The following is a 14,171-nucleotide window of genomic DNA, read 5'->3' as shown; positions in this document are numbered from 1 at the left end:
CAACAAGGCCAGCAGAGAGATTCTTTCATTTATTTGAGGAAACAAACAAAAAAGGACAGGGCAAGTTTATAGTTAGGAGCCATATTTCAGCAGCTTTCTCTTTTGGTAACATGTCAAAAATGCAGGTGATTTAAATTTCCTTGCACATAGAGGAATGAAGAAGTTTGGAATTTTTATGCATGATCGGGACCTGTGTTTGGGAAAATGTAAACTCATCACAGTGGAAAATGTGTTGTTTGGAGTCTGGGGGTGAAAACAAAGCTGATGGTTTTGGAGAGATTGCTGGAGCCAGATGGCCTAGTACTTTCCCAGTCTGGCGGTCCAACTGCTCCCTCCTGGATAATATACAGCCATTTGTTCGGGGATATTTACGCTAGAGCTGTTTCCATGTGAATGTTTGAACAGCATTAAAAACGAACGTATTTGTAGTGATGCATTTATTGAACTTGTATGACTGTACGGATAGTCTGTTCTCATGTCTTATATTGCTGAGAGGGATGAAGAAGTGTTTGGATGTTGGTGAATTGTTTATATAGTTGTTGAGCAAGAATGATTTGGTCTTAGTTATTAAAATGTGTAAGCATTTGGAAACTAATGGAAGGAATTGTAGCACCTACCTGGAAGCTCCGTTGTGAAAATGAATTCATACATGAAAAGTGCTTAGAACAGTGACTGGCATATATTAAGTGCTTAATAAATTCTCTGCTTTTATTATTGTATTATTACTATTATTACCCCATTGAGTTAACAAAGCCAGTTGTATCTGCTAATATAGATGTAAATGTAGTTATCATATGAGTGAAATATCTTTTATTACTGCTAGAAAAAGAAATATCATACGATATTGTTATAATGATTCAGTTTTTATCTTGGTGTTTGAATAATATGAGAGATTTTATTTCTTTGAGGCACAAAAAATGCCTTCTGAAGCTAACTGCTTTTGGTACACATTCTCTTTTTATTCAGGGCTGTGATGTAGCTGAACAGCTTACTGAATATGATATCATTCCTTTGCAACTTTGCTAATTCAGTTCTGCAAACAGGCCTGCTTAGTGGCTGAGCTTAAGTTACGTTTTTATATTAATTTGTTCACCAGTAGCAAAACTGCTAATTGAAGCAAAATAATTTTAAAATTTATTCCACTATTAATTTTGGATTGCTGTTTGACACAATTGTTTATGAAATGTCAAATTTGTAGTGTTTTCTTTGGCAAAGGTTAATTTTTAACTAAGACTCCCTCACCTACTAGAAGTTTCTCGAACCACATTAGCTAATACTATTTTTTTTTTAATGACAAGTACTAGAACTTGGTGGTCGAATGTAATGATTAATGTTGCTGTATGTTGATAGTGTAGGTGTTTATATTATTTTTTGATTAGTTTCAGTTCTTGGCATTTTGCTGCCAAAGTCATGTTGACTGTGTTTAGAGGACACTTTACTTCTGGTTGAGAGAGATACTTTGTGCATTTGTGAATGCATTTTTAAGGTGACAAATTAGGTTTGGCTTTTTATTTTCAGTTTGGAAAAAAAAATAAGTGACATATTTTCAAGGTTGCTGTTTTGATTTAAATAGAAAATTAGGAGTTTTTATTAGTTATAGGTAACTTGTCTGGGTTTTCCTTGTAGCTCAGTCAATAAAGAATCCCCTGCAATGCAGGAATCTGCTTGCAATGCAGAAGACCCTGGTTCAATTCCTGGGTCTGGAAGATCCCCTAGAGATGAAAATGACAACCCATTCCAATATTCTTGCCTGGAAAAACCCATGGACAGAGGAGCCTGGCGGGCGACTGTCCATGGGATCGCAAGAGTTGGACATGACTTAGAGGCTAAACCACAGTCTGTCTTCCTTTCTTCCTTCCTTCCATTCTTTCTTTCCTTTCATTCTCTCTTTCTGTCTTTCTCAGTAGATGATGACAAGTCTCTGATGGTTTGTTTGTAAACCAAGAAGACTCCTAATGAAAACATTTTGTTCCTAAAACCCTTTCAGATTTTGATGAATCAAAGTCAAAAGTGTTCTCTTTGCCCATTTTGTTTTGGCATTGGACGCAAAGAGTTAAAACTATTAGAAAAGTAAGCAAAGAAAATCATGCTTAGTTCTCTGTATTTCCTTTGGCATCCCATTGATGTGTGATCCCAGTGTAAGTTCACCATGTATTTTTTGTTTTACTGCGTGGTCTTTATCTGTAGTAGGTTTCAGTTAACTTTTAAGACCCAGTGGTATTTTAGAAACACAAAGATGAACCGTACTTCACAAGATGCCTTCTAAAACAGTAGCTACTGAGGCAGAGTTTCTCAGTTGATTTTATTTCTTTTCAAAGATGGTATAGGTTAATGGGCATTTGAAACTGCTGGCATTTCATCCTCTTACAGTAAACCTTCTGACAGTGTTGCTGTTGTAAGGATATAAAAGTTTTAACAATTCTTATTTTTCCTTCATTTTTGTTAATTATAAAAAATTATTTCTGAAAAACCTTCAATATGAAAATCAATGGAGTATTTAAAATAATTGTGATAATTTCATTATGCTCATTAGAAGAGAACATTAAGAAAAGGGAGGCTAGTATATTCAGAAGAATAAATTTCCAAATTTGTCAAGTTTTGACAACTTTATTTTTTATCAGTTTCACTAGGTTTTTAAAGCTGAGACGAATTTTGTGCTGTTTATTCTTTTCCTTTTCTTCCTGTTGAAGCATTCCTGCCACCTTAAGGGTTATATTTGCATTGGAAGGATTAACGTAAACATCTTTTCTACCTGATATTGTATTTTTTTTTGGTTTGTTTTTTTGGTTGATTCACCATTGATTCATTTATTTAAATAATATATTTTATATGTTTTCTCTCTCCCTCTTGCCCACTTCTGTAACAGGCCTCCCATTCTTACCCCTGATGAACACATTGATTTATTTAAACCACTGTTGTCTTTGTCGATCTCACAGCAGACTACCTTCTTCCCAGTGAGCAGACGCATGATTTACTATGGAGGATGAAAATAAGCCTTTTTCTTGGTGTTCCATTGTCTAGGTCCTAAACCAGCTGTCTATTAAAATGGTTTCACTTAAAGCGGTCAATGCTGTTTATAAGCTTTTGTGATCTCCCAGCTGATCCAAGCCTCAAGGAGCCTTACTCACACCCTACAGAGGCACATGTTTAAATTACGAAGAAAAGCAGAAACTTTTCCCTAAGTTGTGCTGGAGGATCCCTTTCCTTTTAGGCTTGAAGTCTGGGTTTGCTGAACTGTGAACCAGTCTTGACGTGTGTACTAAATGTAGATGGTAGAGATTTGATGTGTGTGAAAGCCAGAGAGAACTTGTTGGCATTTTTTAGAGAGTCTGTCTTGTTGACACTCTACATCAGAGACACTTATCAAAATAGATTTATCCTGTTTTCCTATGTTGGATCTCATCAGAATGTTGATTTCTCAGACCATATTTTTATAAGATGGTATGGTATGTGTGTTAATAAGTTTTCTCAGTAAAAAAAAAAAAACAACGAAAAAACAGATGAGGTTGGAGGTGGAGATGCCTTTAGTGGAGTTCCACTGTATAGCTAGCTGATGCTATGACACTGAGGTTCTAGATTACTCTAGTTCCAGGATTTTAGTTCTACTCTTTAAAAGGAGAGGAAAAAGACTCTGTTTCACTTGCTTTTATTTCAGAAGTCACAGAAGCAGCAAGCACTTGTTTATCTGTGTGTATATGCTGAAAAGTTTTGTTGTGTAGAGGCCCCAAGGAAAGGGACAGCAGAAGTTTCCTGCTTCCATTTGTCCCCAGAGTTTAAGTATTTCTGAGCAAATCCAAACTCATGCTTTCATTTTTCTGTGCTTGATGTAGAGGAAGTCTCTGCTGCCAGAAGTGAAGTGGCAGGTTGACATTTGGTAGAGATGTATTACGGAGGCCCTGGGCCTGCAGCAAATGATGTTCAGTCACCAAAGATAAAAAGACGGAATTCCTGGGAGTCCGTGGATCATCTACTGTTTTGGGGGAGTCATCAACATATTTTCACTGCAGCCTATGTTTAATGGAGTGTCATCAGGGGTCCACTGATTTCAGAGGAACCAGTAGTCTCAGTAAAAATAATACTGGTATTATCTAGAAAGAATCAAAATGAGAAGGTCTGATGTAATTGATGTTCCTTCCTCCTAAAAAAGCCAAATTATTATTTTTTAAACAGGAGGGAAAATCCCATTAATACTTGTGAATTTTGTTTTCCAAGTTACTTGTATTAGTTTAGCGTGACAGAAAACTAAAGTTGAAACAGAGGTTATCAGGGATATTAAGAGAACATATAGAACATGGAGTGATAATAGGATTTTGCAGAAGTGCGTAATTTTAAGTGTTTAGCACCACATACGAGATCTAACCAGAAGATAGTTATGAATTTTGTAAAGTGAAGTATTGACTTTACACAGATCTGGCTTTGCTCTCTGATGGGTGGCAAGCACTCCCTTAACCAAATGGTCAGACTTTACTGCCATTGGTGGAACTAGCTGACAGAGTGATGTGATACACTGAGAACTCGGTGTCATGTCTGTGGTATTCCAGCCCTGAGTTACGTAACTTTAGTCTGAGGAAACATTAGACAAACCCAAACTGAGGATGGTTCTACAAAATAACTTGCCTCTAAGGCAATGGCACCCCACTCCAGTACTCTTGCCTAGAAAATCCCATGGATGGAGGAGCCTGGTGGGCTGCAGTCCACGGGGTCGCTAAGAGTCGGACCTGACTGAGCAACTTCACTTTCACTTTTCACTTTCATGCATTGGAGAAGGAAACGGCAACCCACTCCAGTGTTCTTGCCTGGAGAATCCCAGGCACGGGGGAGCCTGGTGGGCTGTCGTCTATGGGGTCGCACAGAGTCGGACACGACTGAAGCGACTTAGCAGCAGCAGCAGCAGCAGCATTCTTCAACAGTGTCAATGTCATGAAATAACACTCAGGAATATTTCTTATTGAAGGTGATATGACAGTTGGATGCAGTGATTGTTATCAGGGTGTTTGTTTGTTTTGCTGTAAAGGACGGCATTGCCCAGCCGGTGACTCTCAGGTGTTTACATTATTGTGTTGTACTAATGTTCATTTTCTGATTCAGATAATTGTGCTGTGGTTATGTAAGAGAATTTCTTGTCTTAAGGAAGTGCATCTTGAAGTATTTAGGGCACGTCTGCAGTTAACAAGTGGTTCAGGAAAAGAAAATTGAGAAAGATGAATAAATTTAGTTTACTGAAAATGTAAACATTGGAAGCATCTGGGTAAAGTGAAGTATCTGGGTAAAGTATCTTGAAAATCTTTATATATTCTTGCGACTTTTCTGTATGTCTAAAATTATGGTAAAATAAAACATTAAAAATACAGGGTTATAGCAGGCCAGCCATAAAAAAAGACTTTTGATGGGTCAGTGGTAGAGAACAGTTTTATCCTTATTCAGGTTCTTTTTGTCATTTTTTAATTTGTTGCAGTTTTTGTTTTGTTCTGGAGTTACATAAAATCAGAGCCTGTTCTGGGGGTTTGCACACACAATTTCATAAGCTGTCCCCCATCATTTATGGTTTTGAAAGTCCCAGGTTCATAAAGAGAGCACATTTCAGCCAAATACAAGTTAGTTACTGTAGTTTCTGTGTGTCCTAAAAAAAAAAAATAATAATCTTTGGTTAATTTAGGTAGTTTCATCACCAAGAAACTGAGAGTTATCTGAATGTGTGAAAGTAATTTTATTAACAATTTGAAACTGTGTTATATTAGTATTATGCAGTGATACATTGTTAAGTTAGTTAAAATGTATACTCATTTAGAGCACTCCTCTACCCATGCTGCTAAGTCACTTCAGTCGTGTCTGACTCTGTGCGACCCCATAGACGGCAGCCCACCAGGCTTCCCCGTCCCTAGGATTCTCCAGGCAAGAACACTGGAGTGGGTTGGCCCAGGTATTAACAGGTAGATCTTCCAGGAAGCAGAGATCTCAGGAAAACTTCTGGTAACCTTAAGGAAAATGTTTGTACACATATAAGTAAAAGCAGACAAAAACATCTCTGGATGGTGAGGTGGTTTAGGACTCCAAATTTTCAGAGTCAGATGTAGTTCTTCTTGGTTGAGGGAGATAACTATGGCTTAACTTTCCCTCACCCTTCCCCCCAGCATATGCAGGCAGATTCTACTGTTTGGGTGGGTATACGCCCCGGAGAACACATGTTTTTGTGTAAGCAGGAAGGGTTTCCCCTGAGTGATGCATCATCTCAAAGAAGACAGTGAGTGGACTCATTAACCATACCCTCACTTGTTTTTAGTACTTACCTCTAGAACATTACAATTTGGAGCTGAAAGAAGTAAGATGAGGTGACAAATAACAATTATTTAAAAATCAAATCCATGTGTTTTTGTTTATTTTAAATCACTAGTATCTCAATCTCCTAAACCCTTCTGGATTTTCCCTTCCCCATTGATTAGATTTATTTTTATTCTGAATTAAAGAGAGAGTTGTGGTTGTCTTGACAACAGAAGCCCATCTCATACAAGTATCCAGAGATGTGTGTTATAACAAGGTGGTTGATGGGACAAAGAAGAATGTGTCCCCTTCCACTCCATGTGGGTTGATCCTCATTGACTGTCTTGAAAGGGTCAGCCTGGTGAGGGCTTCGGCTCTGAAAGCTAATTGGCCTTGCTTGGGTGGTGAATGGTCAAGAACTCGACTGTGATAGTTTTTTCCTCTGCTACTTAGTTCCATTCTTAACTCAAATCCTTCCTTTGTTTACAGGCCATAGTATATGAAGGCCAAGATAAGAACCCAGAAATGTGCCGAGTGTTGCTCACACACGAGATCATGTGCAGGTAAGGAATACCTTGTTTTCTCTCTAATTGCCAAAGAGAAAATGAATTTGTATCTCAAATTTGTACCTCTGAATTCTAGGTGAGTTCAGGCCTATTTTGGTGTATACATTTCTGTTCTGTTAAGACTAAAACTGTTAGATGTATTTGGTAGTAAAGTGTCAGACATCATAGTGGTTCTCAATTATTTATTAGATTTCATCCTAAAAGTTATGTTTCCATCTTGATATCCCACTGTTAATGGGCACAAAACAGTGCCCTTCCCCTTTTCCTGTCAATCGAATGAAATACAATATAACCCTTTTAGTGTTAATGTATGCGCTCAACTGCATTGCTAGTAAAATGAGTAAGAGTTCTATTGATGTCAGCAGAAGTCTCTGTTTGGATAAGACTTGAAAGTTATAGTTCCTCTTTTTAATTTTTCCACTTAAAAATATGACCATCCACATAGGCATCATTCCTCCTTGAACTGAATGTGGTTCCCTGCCTCTACCCCTACCTTGCATCCGATCTCTTAATCTTCGTTACCTTTTACACAACGGTGACAGTGTAGCTAATGTTTCTTAAATGTAGTGTGTTTTTGGAAAGATAGCAAAGATGAGTCCCTTAAAGGTGTGAACATTCATGTTGTCCACAAATGAGTGTCTTTATTTTTGTCTGAAGCTGCATGTGAAACCAGACCACATTCACTTCCCTGGCCTCAGCCAACCCTCTGTATGGGAGAGAGTAAACCAGAAAACAGCCTTTTAACTTGCAGTTTAGGTTCTTATTCTTTGTCAGATAACACTGGCACTTTGCTTCCAACATATTCTGAGTAATTGGATAAAGCATGACGATGACACTCTGCATCAGGGAAGGGCTACTAATTGCTTTGTTAGCCATGCGGGTTCTCCTGGCACAAAGCGTGCCTGACTCCTGTCTATTTCTGACCAATTCATATAGGGATTTCAGCTGCCACTTCAGCATGGGTGGGCTTTATTTGCTGCTCAGGGACTTGTGGGGAAAGCAATCTGAAAACTCTACAGGTGGAAATAAAATAGAAAAGAGATGAACGTGTTTGCTTAGTGAAGTCTCAAATATTAACTTCTCTACGTATATAATGATGTACGTAAATCAAAATTTCTTTTTCTCCTTTTTAAAAACATACCTGTAATATATATTATTCTACAATATACAGGAGTTTCACAAGTTTTCACTTCAGTGATTTGTCAAATTTATTAATTATTCCCCAAACAGGTTACTTTTCTCTAACTTTAAAGCAGCAACAAAATCCCAAAATATGGTCAGGGATTTCTTAGAAGATATTTTTAGGCAAAATTAGTGTTATACTGCATACAGCAGTTGCACAATTAGAGCTGAGCTGCACTTTTCAGAATAAATGAGTAAAATCATTTTGAAGACCATTAAAAAATGACCTCCTTCATATTACTGCGTTTCTAACCAAATCTCTGTTTTACCTTCCCACAATTAACATGTTGTTAGAATGAATTCTCTGTATTCTGTTCCATATAATTCTAGCAAACTGGAGACAGACAGGAAGATGGATCTCAACCAATAGGCCGACTAATATCTGTAAATCATAGATTTGCATCTCATATCTGTACATGTTTGGACTATGCTAGAAATAATTCTGTTCTTAAAATACTTGAAGATATATTATGCCTTTCACACATAAGCCTACCCTCTATTAATGCAGTTTATATTTTTTCTTGTTCTTAAAATTCATTGACCCAAAGTATTTTATTATGCTGGTTGGGGTGCTTTACTGCTGATGTTCTTTCTATTTTTCAGAAACATAAAAATAGCAAAAAATAAAATCCTCAAGCCACTGAAGGCAAATGATGTTTGTATTGTGTGGCTAAAAGGGAAAAGTCATATTCAAAATGTCATTCTGCTAATGTTACAGATGAAGGTTTTCCTGGCTGCCTATAGATGTGGAAGGGGTACTGTTTGTTTACCAGGCTGCCATGACCCTATTACATAAGCCTGTCATCTATTGTGTGGCTAACAGTCTTTTAAATTGCAAATCTGATGCTCTTTAGGGGGCTTCAGAAAAAATTCTCACTTTCCACACCATCCTATTTCTCTTGATTTCTTGCCTGTTGTAAGTGGAAGTTGGGATGTGCTGAATTTGCACCAGGGGTGCAAATGCAGGCTCAATTATAAGCATAAAATTAGAGTCTGTTCACCATTAATCAGCCTGGCTAATTGCTATGCACCACCATTAACCATATGGTGTGAAAGACAGCTTGCTTTCCCTAAGATGAAATTTCTTCATTGCAGACATGAAATAGTGAGGGCCTTGGATTTTAAAATAGCTTGTTTTAGATATTTAATTTCTAAACAACTTTCTGCAGTGCTTTCTATCAAGGCTAACGGCACAATAAAACTTTGTGTTTATGTCACAAAAGAGGTATATTTATAGTACATTGAAGCTATGGTAAAGGAGACAGAGAATTTAGAGCGACAGGAAAGGGCTTGGGTTGATTCTGTTTTGTTGTTGGCAGAGAAAAAAAAAAGCATCAGGGAATTACGTTATAAGGTGGTTGCAAATATAAAAAATCAGTTTTGTTCTGTTGAGAGGGTAATCCATTGCATGAGCTATGTAAAGGACTTGCTGCCATGGGATTATAATTACTATCTCTCTTTGAGACAAAACCCCTTTGACTTGATGGCACAGAACTCTTTCCATGGAATTCTGGGAGAGGTTCTGCATTTTGGATAACTGGAATCTATCATACCAGTCATCTTTACATTCTGTTAATACTTGTGGATGAAGCTCTTTAAAATGTAAAAGCAGGATTTGTTCCACAAAGGATTTGATTATATGCACCACCACATCTTTAAAATGTGAAGGGAAAATAGAAACTCTGCTTCGAAGGTAAGTCCAGTTTCCAGTCCCCGCCAGGCAGGCGGAAGCAGATTTTCTTCCTTTCCAGGACACAGGACAATCACAGGGGATGAGTGCTCTCTTTAGGAAAGCCTTCTTTCCCCACTGTCAGTGCCTCATGCCTTGTGGACTGTGAGCTCCCAGGGTTGGCCTGGGCCCTTGATATGCCTTGTTCTTCCCTCCTCTTGGGCTGGCTTTTTCTCATTTCGTTCTTCAGATTCCCACTGAAGCATGTTTCTTTAGGGAAGTGTTCCTGGTTGTTGGCCTGAGTGAGGCCCCCGTGTCCTGTGCTCCTATTATATCCTGTGCTTTTCCTTCAGACACTGTAACTGTACACTCAGCACATTGTAACTGTATGTCTAGGGCAAGTCTTTCTTTGCTGGACTAAGAGCTCCTTTGAAGATGAAGAAGTTGTCCAGTTTTCCTCTCTCCTTTATTTGCCTATATGTGAAATGAGGAGAAATGTGTGAAACTATGACTTCTGTCATAGGGTCATTGTTAAGATTAAATCCTATAACCCCTGTAAATGCTTATCTTGGTACCCGACACATAGTAAGTGCTGAATGTTGATTGTTATGATCAATAGTCACAGCAGAGTATCAGCATTGATATTAATAGAAGCAGTGGAAGTAGTGGGAGCAGTAGTAGCAGCATCTGCAGCATCTAGCTAAGTATCTGGCACATAGTTACTCAGAGGGAAAGATGGTAAGAGACTGTTGAAGGGAAGGGAAATGTCTCCTAAGATGTTAACATGCTTTGATCATTCTAGGTATGCTGGTTAAGGATATTTTCATTCATTCTTCTAGTCTTTGCAAAAACACAGTGGAATGAAGAGCCAGAAAGGACTGGTCCCTGCAGTAGCAGAGCTGACAGGTTAGCCTGGGAGATGAAACCTGAAGCTGGTAACTAGACAGCACTGTAGAAAGAGTGGACTGGGATGAGACATGAGGTCAAAGACCATGGCTGCTCAGAGAAGGGAGGATGTATTTGCAGGGGTTGGGAGGAAGGTGAGACAGGACAAGGATTTTAGAGGGTGTGCGAAGGAGTGTTTTGGTCCATTTGTTGGTGGTCCAAGTAGGATTTCTGTGGGGAGAAGTCTGCAGACAGTGAGCCTGTGGCCTGGATCTGGGCAGTCAGGGTGAAGGATAATCAACTTCTGAGGTCTTTTCACAAAGGTGCGAGGTGAAGCTATGGCCTTACGTGGGATCGACGGGGGATGGGGCATTAGAGAGAGGAGAGGCTGTGGATACATTCTTGGGGAACAGTGTCACTCTTAGTGCATTCGAGAATTAGGAAAAAGAACCTTGAATATACAGGAGATAGAAATGAAAGGAGGGTATTTCAGAGGCAGGGAGCCATCCACATAATAAGTGTAGGGAGATCCAGATGGACCTGAAGACTGAGAAGAGCACCAGAAAGTCACTGGTGAACTTCGAGAGAGGATATTCAAGTAGGTGCTAACCCGAAAACCAGGTTTTATGGGATGCAGCTGGCAAGAAGTGATGGAGGCTCTGGCAAGGAGATAGTTAGGCAGTGAAGAAATCAACTCAACAAAAGAAAAAAACAAGTCTGTTTTTTTAAGAATGGGAAAACTTGAATATGTTGGTTAGCTGAGGGAAAGAATGAACTTACTACTATTAATCAAATTCTTCAGATAACCATATGCTCATTCTCCAGCCATTTTGGCTAAATGGGTAAAATAATTTTGCTTTCTGTTGTAAAGCTTAAAGGTGGAGGTGATGCTTTCTTCCAGTTAAGAGAGCCTCTACTTCTGGGAAGAAGTTCCATGTCCCTGAGATGAAGATGAAAGCGTCTCTTGCTCTGATTTATGAAGCCATGTGTCAGTGTGCTAGAGAGGCACTACCTATGCCATGCTGCTCAGAAAGAGATTCACAAGCTTGCTTTTCCCTGGACAAGCTTGTATGAGGGATGGATACACAGTCTTGCTGGGGAAAGGGCTGCTGTTTTGAGTCCACTGTGTATGTAGGACCCCAGGTGCGGCAGGGTCCCCCTCCTGTGATTGGGCCACATTGGTCTCCTGCCACTGGGGTGCACGTTGAGAACGGATGTGAAGTAGTGGGAATCCTGATCTGTGACAAGGCAAGTGAGGAAATTCCAAGCCCCCTGATAGATGCCTGCTTTAGGGAGCAAATACCAGGTCTGTGCCTGGTGCAGTGCCTGACACACATAGTAAGAATCTCAAGAACAGCATCTGAGGGGATCAAGGTACATCAGTCATACCATCATGAGGATGGAGTTAACACTGTGATTCTTCTGTTAACACAGCAGCTTTTCCCTTGGAGTGCTTTTGTGTCTGTTGTTCCATGTACTGTATTGTTTCAGCCCAAGACCTCTTCTGCCTTAAACACAAGTGAATCTGTTCTCCCTTCATCCTGCCCTTCTTGGTTAATGCCTGCCTTGTGTATGGTGGAGGTTGGTACCCACCTTTCTTGGTCCTTCTGGGTTCAATAGAGGGAACTGGGTGGGGGGTGGTGAACAGTTCAGCTTGGAGAAGAGAGGAAAGGAGAGAAAGACCATCATGGGGAAGGAAGGAAGGACAGGTCTTTGTTGTGCTTGGCTTTGCATTAGAAGTAGGGAGATTCAGGAGGTTAGATGCTGGCTCAGCCTAAAGGAAGACCTTCCTTTCCCAATTTGCAGCTAATTTTTAGTTTTTTGATAGGAAAATCATATTGCAATCAAAAGACTGTAGAAATACAGAATGGAATATGTACTGTCTACTCTTCTTCACTTACTCCACAGGGCCTACTGTGTGCTGTGCTCTGTTCTAGTTGCTGGGGATATAGGGATGAACAGAACAATCTAAGACCTTTGTACTCACGGACAGACAATAAAGAAGAAAAATAAATATAAAATGAGTGCTTGGAAGAAAAGTGAAGCAGAAAGGAAGAAAAGTGAAGCAAATGAGGGGCTAGAGAGCCCTGGGGGTGGTAAGGGAAGGGCTTTCATAGGCTGTCACTTTGTGCAGAAATTTGAGGGAACTGAGGGTGGCTTGTGACAATTTGTTTCTTCCTCTCCTCTCTCCATCTCTCCTACTGGTTTTTTTCCTCCCAGAAGTTGGACCATACCCATCCCATACATACGGGGCTTCCCAGGTGGTGCTAGTGGTAAAGAATCCACCTGCCTGTGTAGGAGATGCAAGAGATGTGGGTTTGATCCCTGGGTTGGGAAGATCCCCTGGAGTAGGAAATGGCAACTCGCTCCATTAGGACAGAGAAGCCTGGCAGGCTACAGTCTATGGGATCTCAGAGTTGGATGTAGCCGAGTGACCTAACACACACACACACACACACACACACACACACACACACCATACATGCTATTCTGCAGTTTGGCTTTCTCAGGTCGTAATATGACGTAGACTTCTTTCTGTGATGATGTGGACAAACCCACCTTCATTCTTTTTAATGCTGCACATAGTTCCATGTTTATATATATATGTACACACACATATATGTATATGTGTATATGCATTTATTTTTAAAGTGGGCTTAAACCATTGACACTACTTTGTTACTGCCCCAGATGCAGCACAGAGCCCTGGAATCCCACTTTGAGGATGACGACTGCGCAGTGCAGTGATATGACCTGAGAAGCAGGAGACCTGTTGGGCTAGTTTTTCATACTTTGTGTAAAGTTTTCTTTATGAATGATATTACGTGACCTCCAGCCCGTTAGTCCATTTTCCTTGTTTTATTCCTCTTCTATTCGTCCTTCTACACCTCTGTTCTTCGCATCTGCTTTCTGCCCTGGGTCCCCTGGGGCCCAGCAGAGAGGGTGGTTCTCACTTAGGCCGTGCTTCGATTCAGCTGGCTTCACTCGAGGGCACTTATATTTTAAGGGGATGAAGACAGTGCTAAAGGCGCAGGGCAGATCTCAGGCCTAGTGCTGCCTTGCCTGGGAAGGTGGTCTGGGGGGCGGGTGGGGTGGGGGTGACCTTCCTTCCTTGGGCAGCATCTGCTCAGATGGGCAGCGTGGCTTCCTTTATCTGCTACCTTCCTATTGGATTGTATTTCCCCTAGTATAATACATTCATTCATGAAGTCATCCAATCAACCAACCAACCATTATTTGATCTTCTCTGTTCTGTCCCAGGCCTTACAGCTACCCGCTAGGTAAATAAGATTGACAGTGTGTTCCTTTATGAAACATATGGGTTAGTGGGGGAGGGGTGGGAGGAGAACGATGGTAACAAAAAATACACAAGTATATACATAAGAATATAATTTGCTTTTTGTTTAGTGCCCTGAAAGGAAAAACTTAGAGCAGCCTATCAAGTGTTAAGATCAGCTTCTCTGAGGAAGGAGTCTAGAGGCCTAGGCCCAAAGAGGAGGTTGCTGTTTAGTCGCTCAGTCGTGTCCGACTCTTTTGCGACCACACAGACTGTAGCCTGCTGCTGCTGCTGCTAAGTCGCTTCAATCGTGTCCGACTCTGTGCGACCCCAT

General features: G+C 40.1%; 1 protein-coding gene across 15 annotated transcripts in view; it reads left to right on the top strand.

Moving 5' to 3' along the window:
• EBF1 (EBF transcription factor 1) overlaps positions 1 to 14,171 on the top strand; it is a 429,773-nt gene that overhangs the window by 28,056 nt on the left and 387,546 nt on the right. For all 15 annotated transcript variants that reach the window (XM_055560798.1, XM_055560723.1, XM_055560715.1 and 12 more), the window contains one exon: positions 6,748 to 6,821. In XM_055560798.1, coding sequence (XP_055416773.1) covers positions 6,748 to 6,821 — 74 coding nt within the window. The remainder of the gene's footprint in view (positions 1 to 6,747; positions 6,822 to 14,171) is intronic.

This window comes from Bubalus kerabau, chromosome 1 (genome assembly GCF_029407905.1).
Source record: "Bubalus kerabau isolate K-KA32 ecotype Philippines breed swamp buffalo chromosome 1, PCC_UOA_SB_1v2, whole genome shotgun sequence".
In the NCBI taxonomy this organism is placed as follows: domain Eukaryota; kingdom Metazoa; phylum Chordata; class Mammalia; order Artiodactyla; family Bovidae; genus Bubalus; species Bubalus kerabau.
The sequence above is the reverse complement of the archived record's forward strand: the minus strand, read 5'-3'. Positions and strand labels throughout refer to the sequence as shown.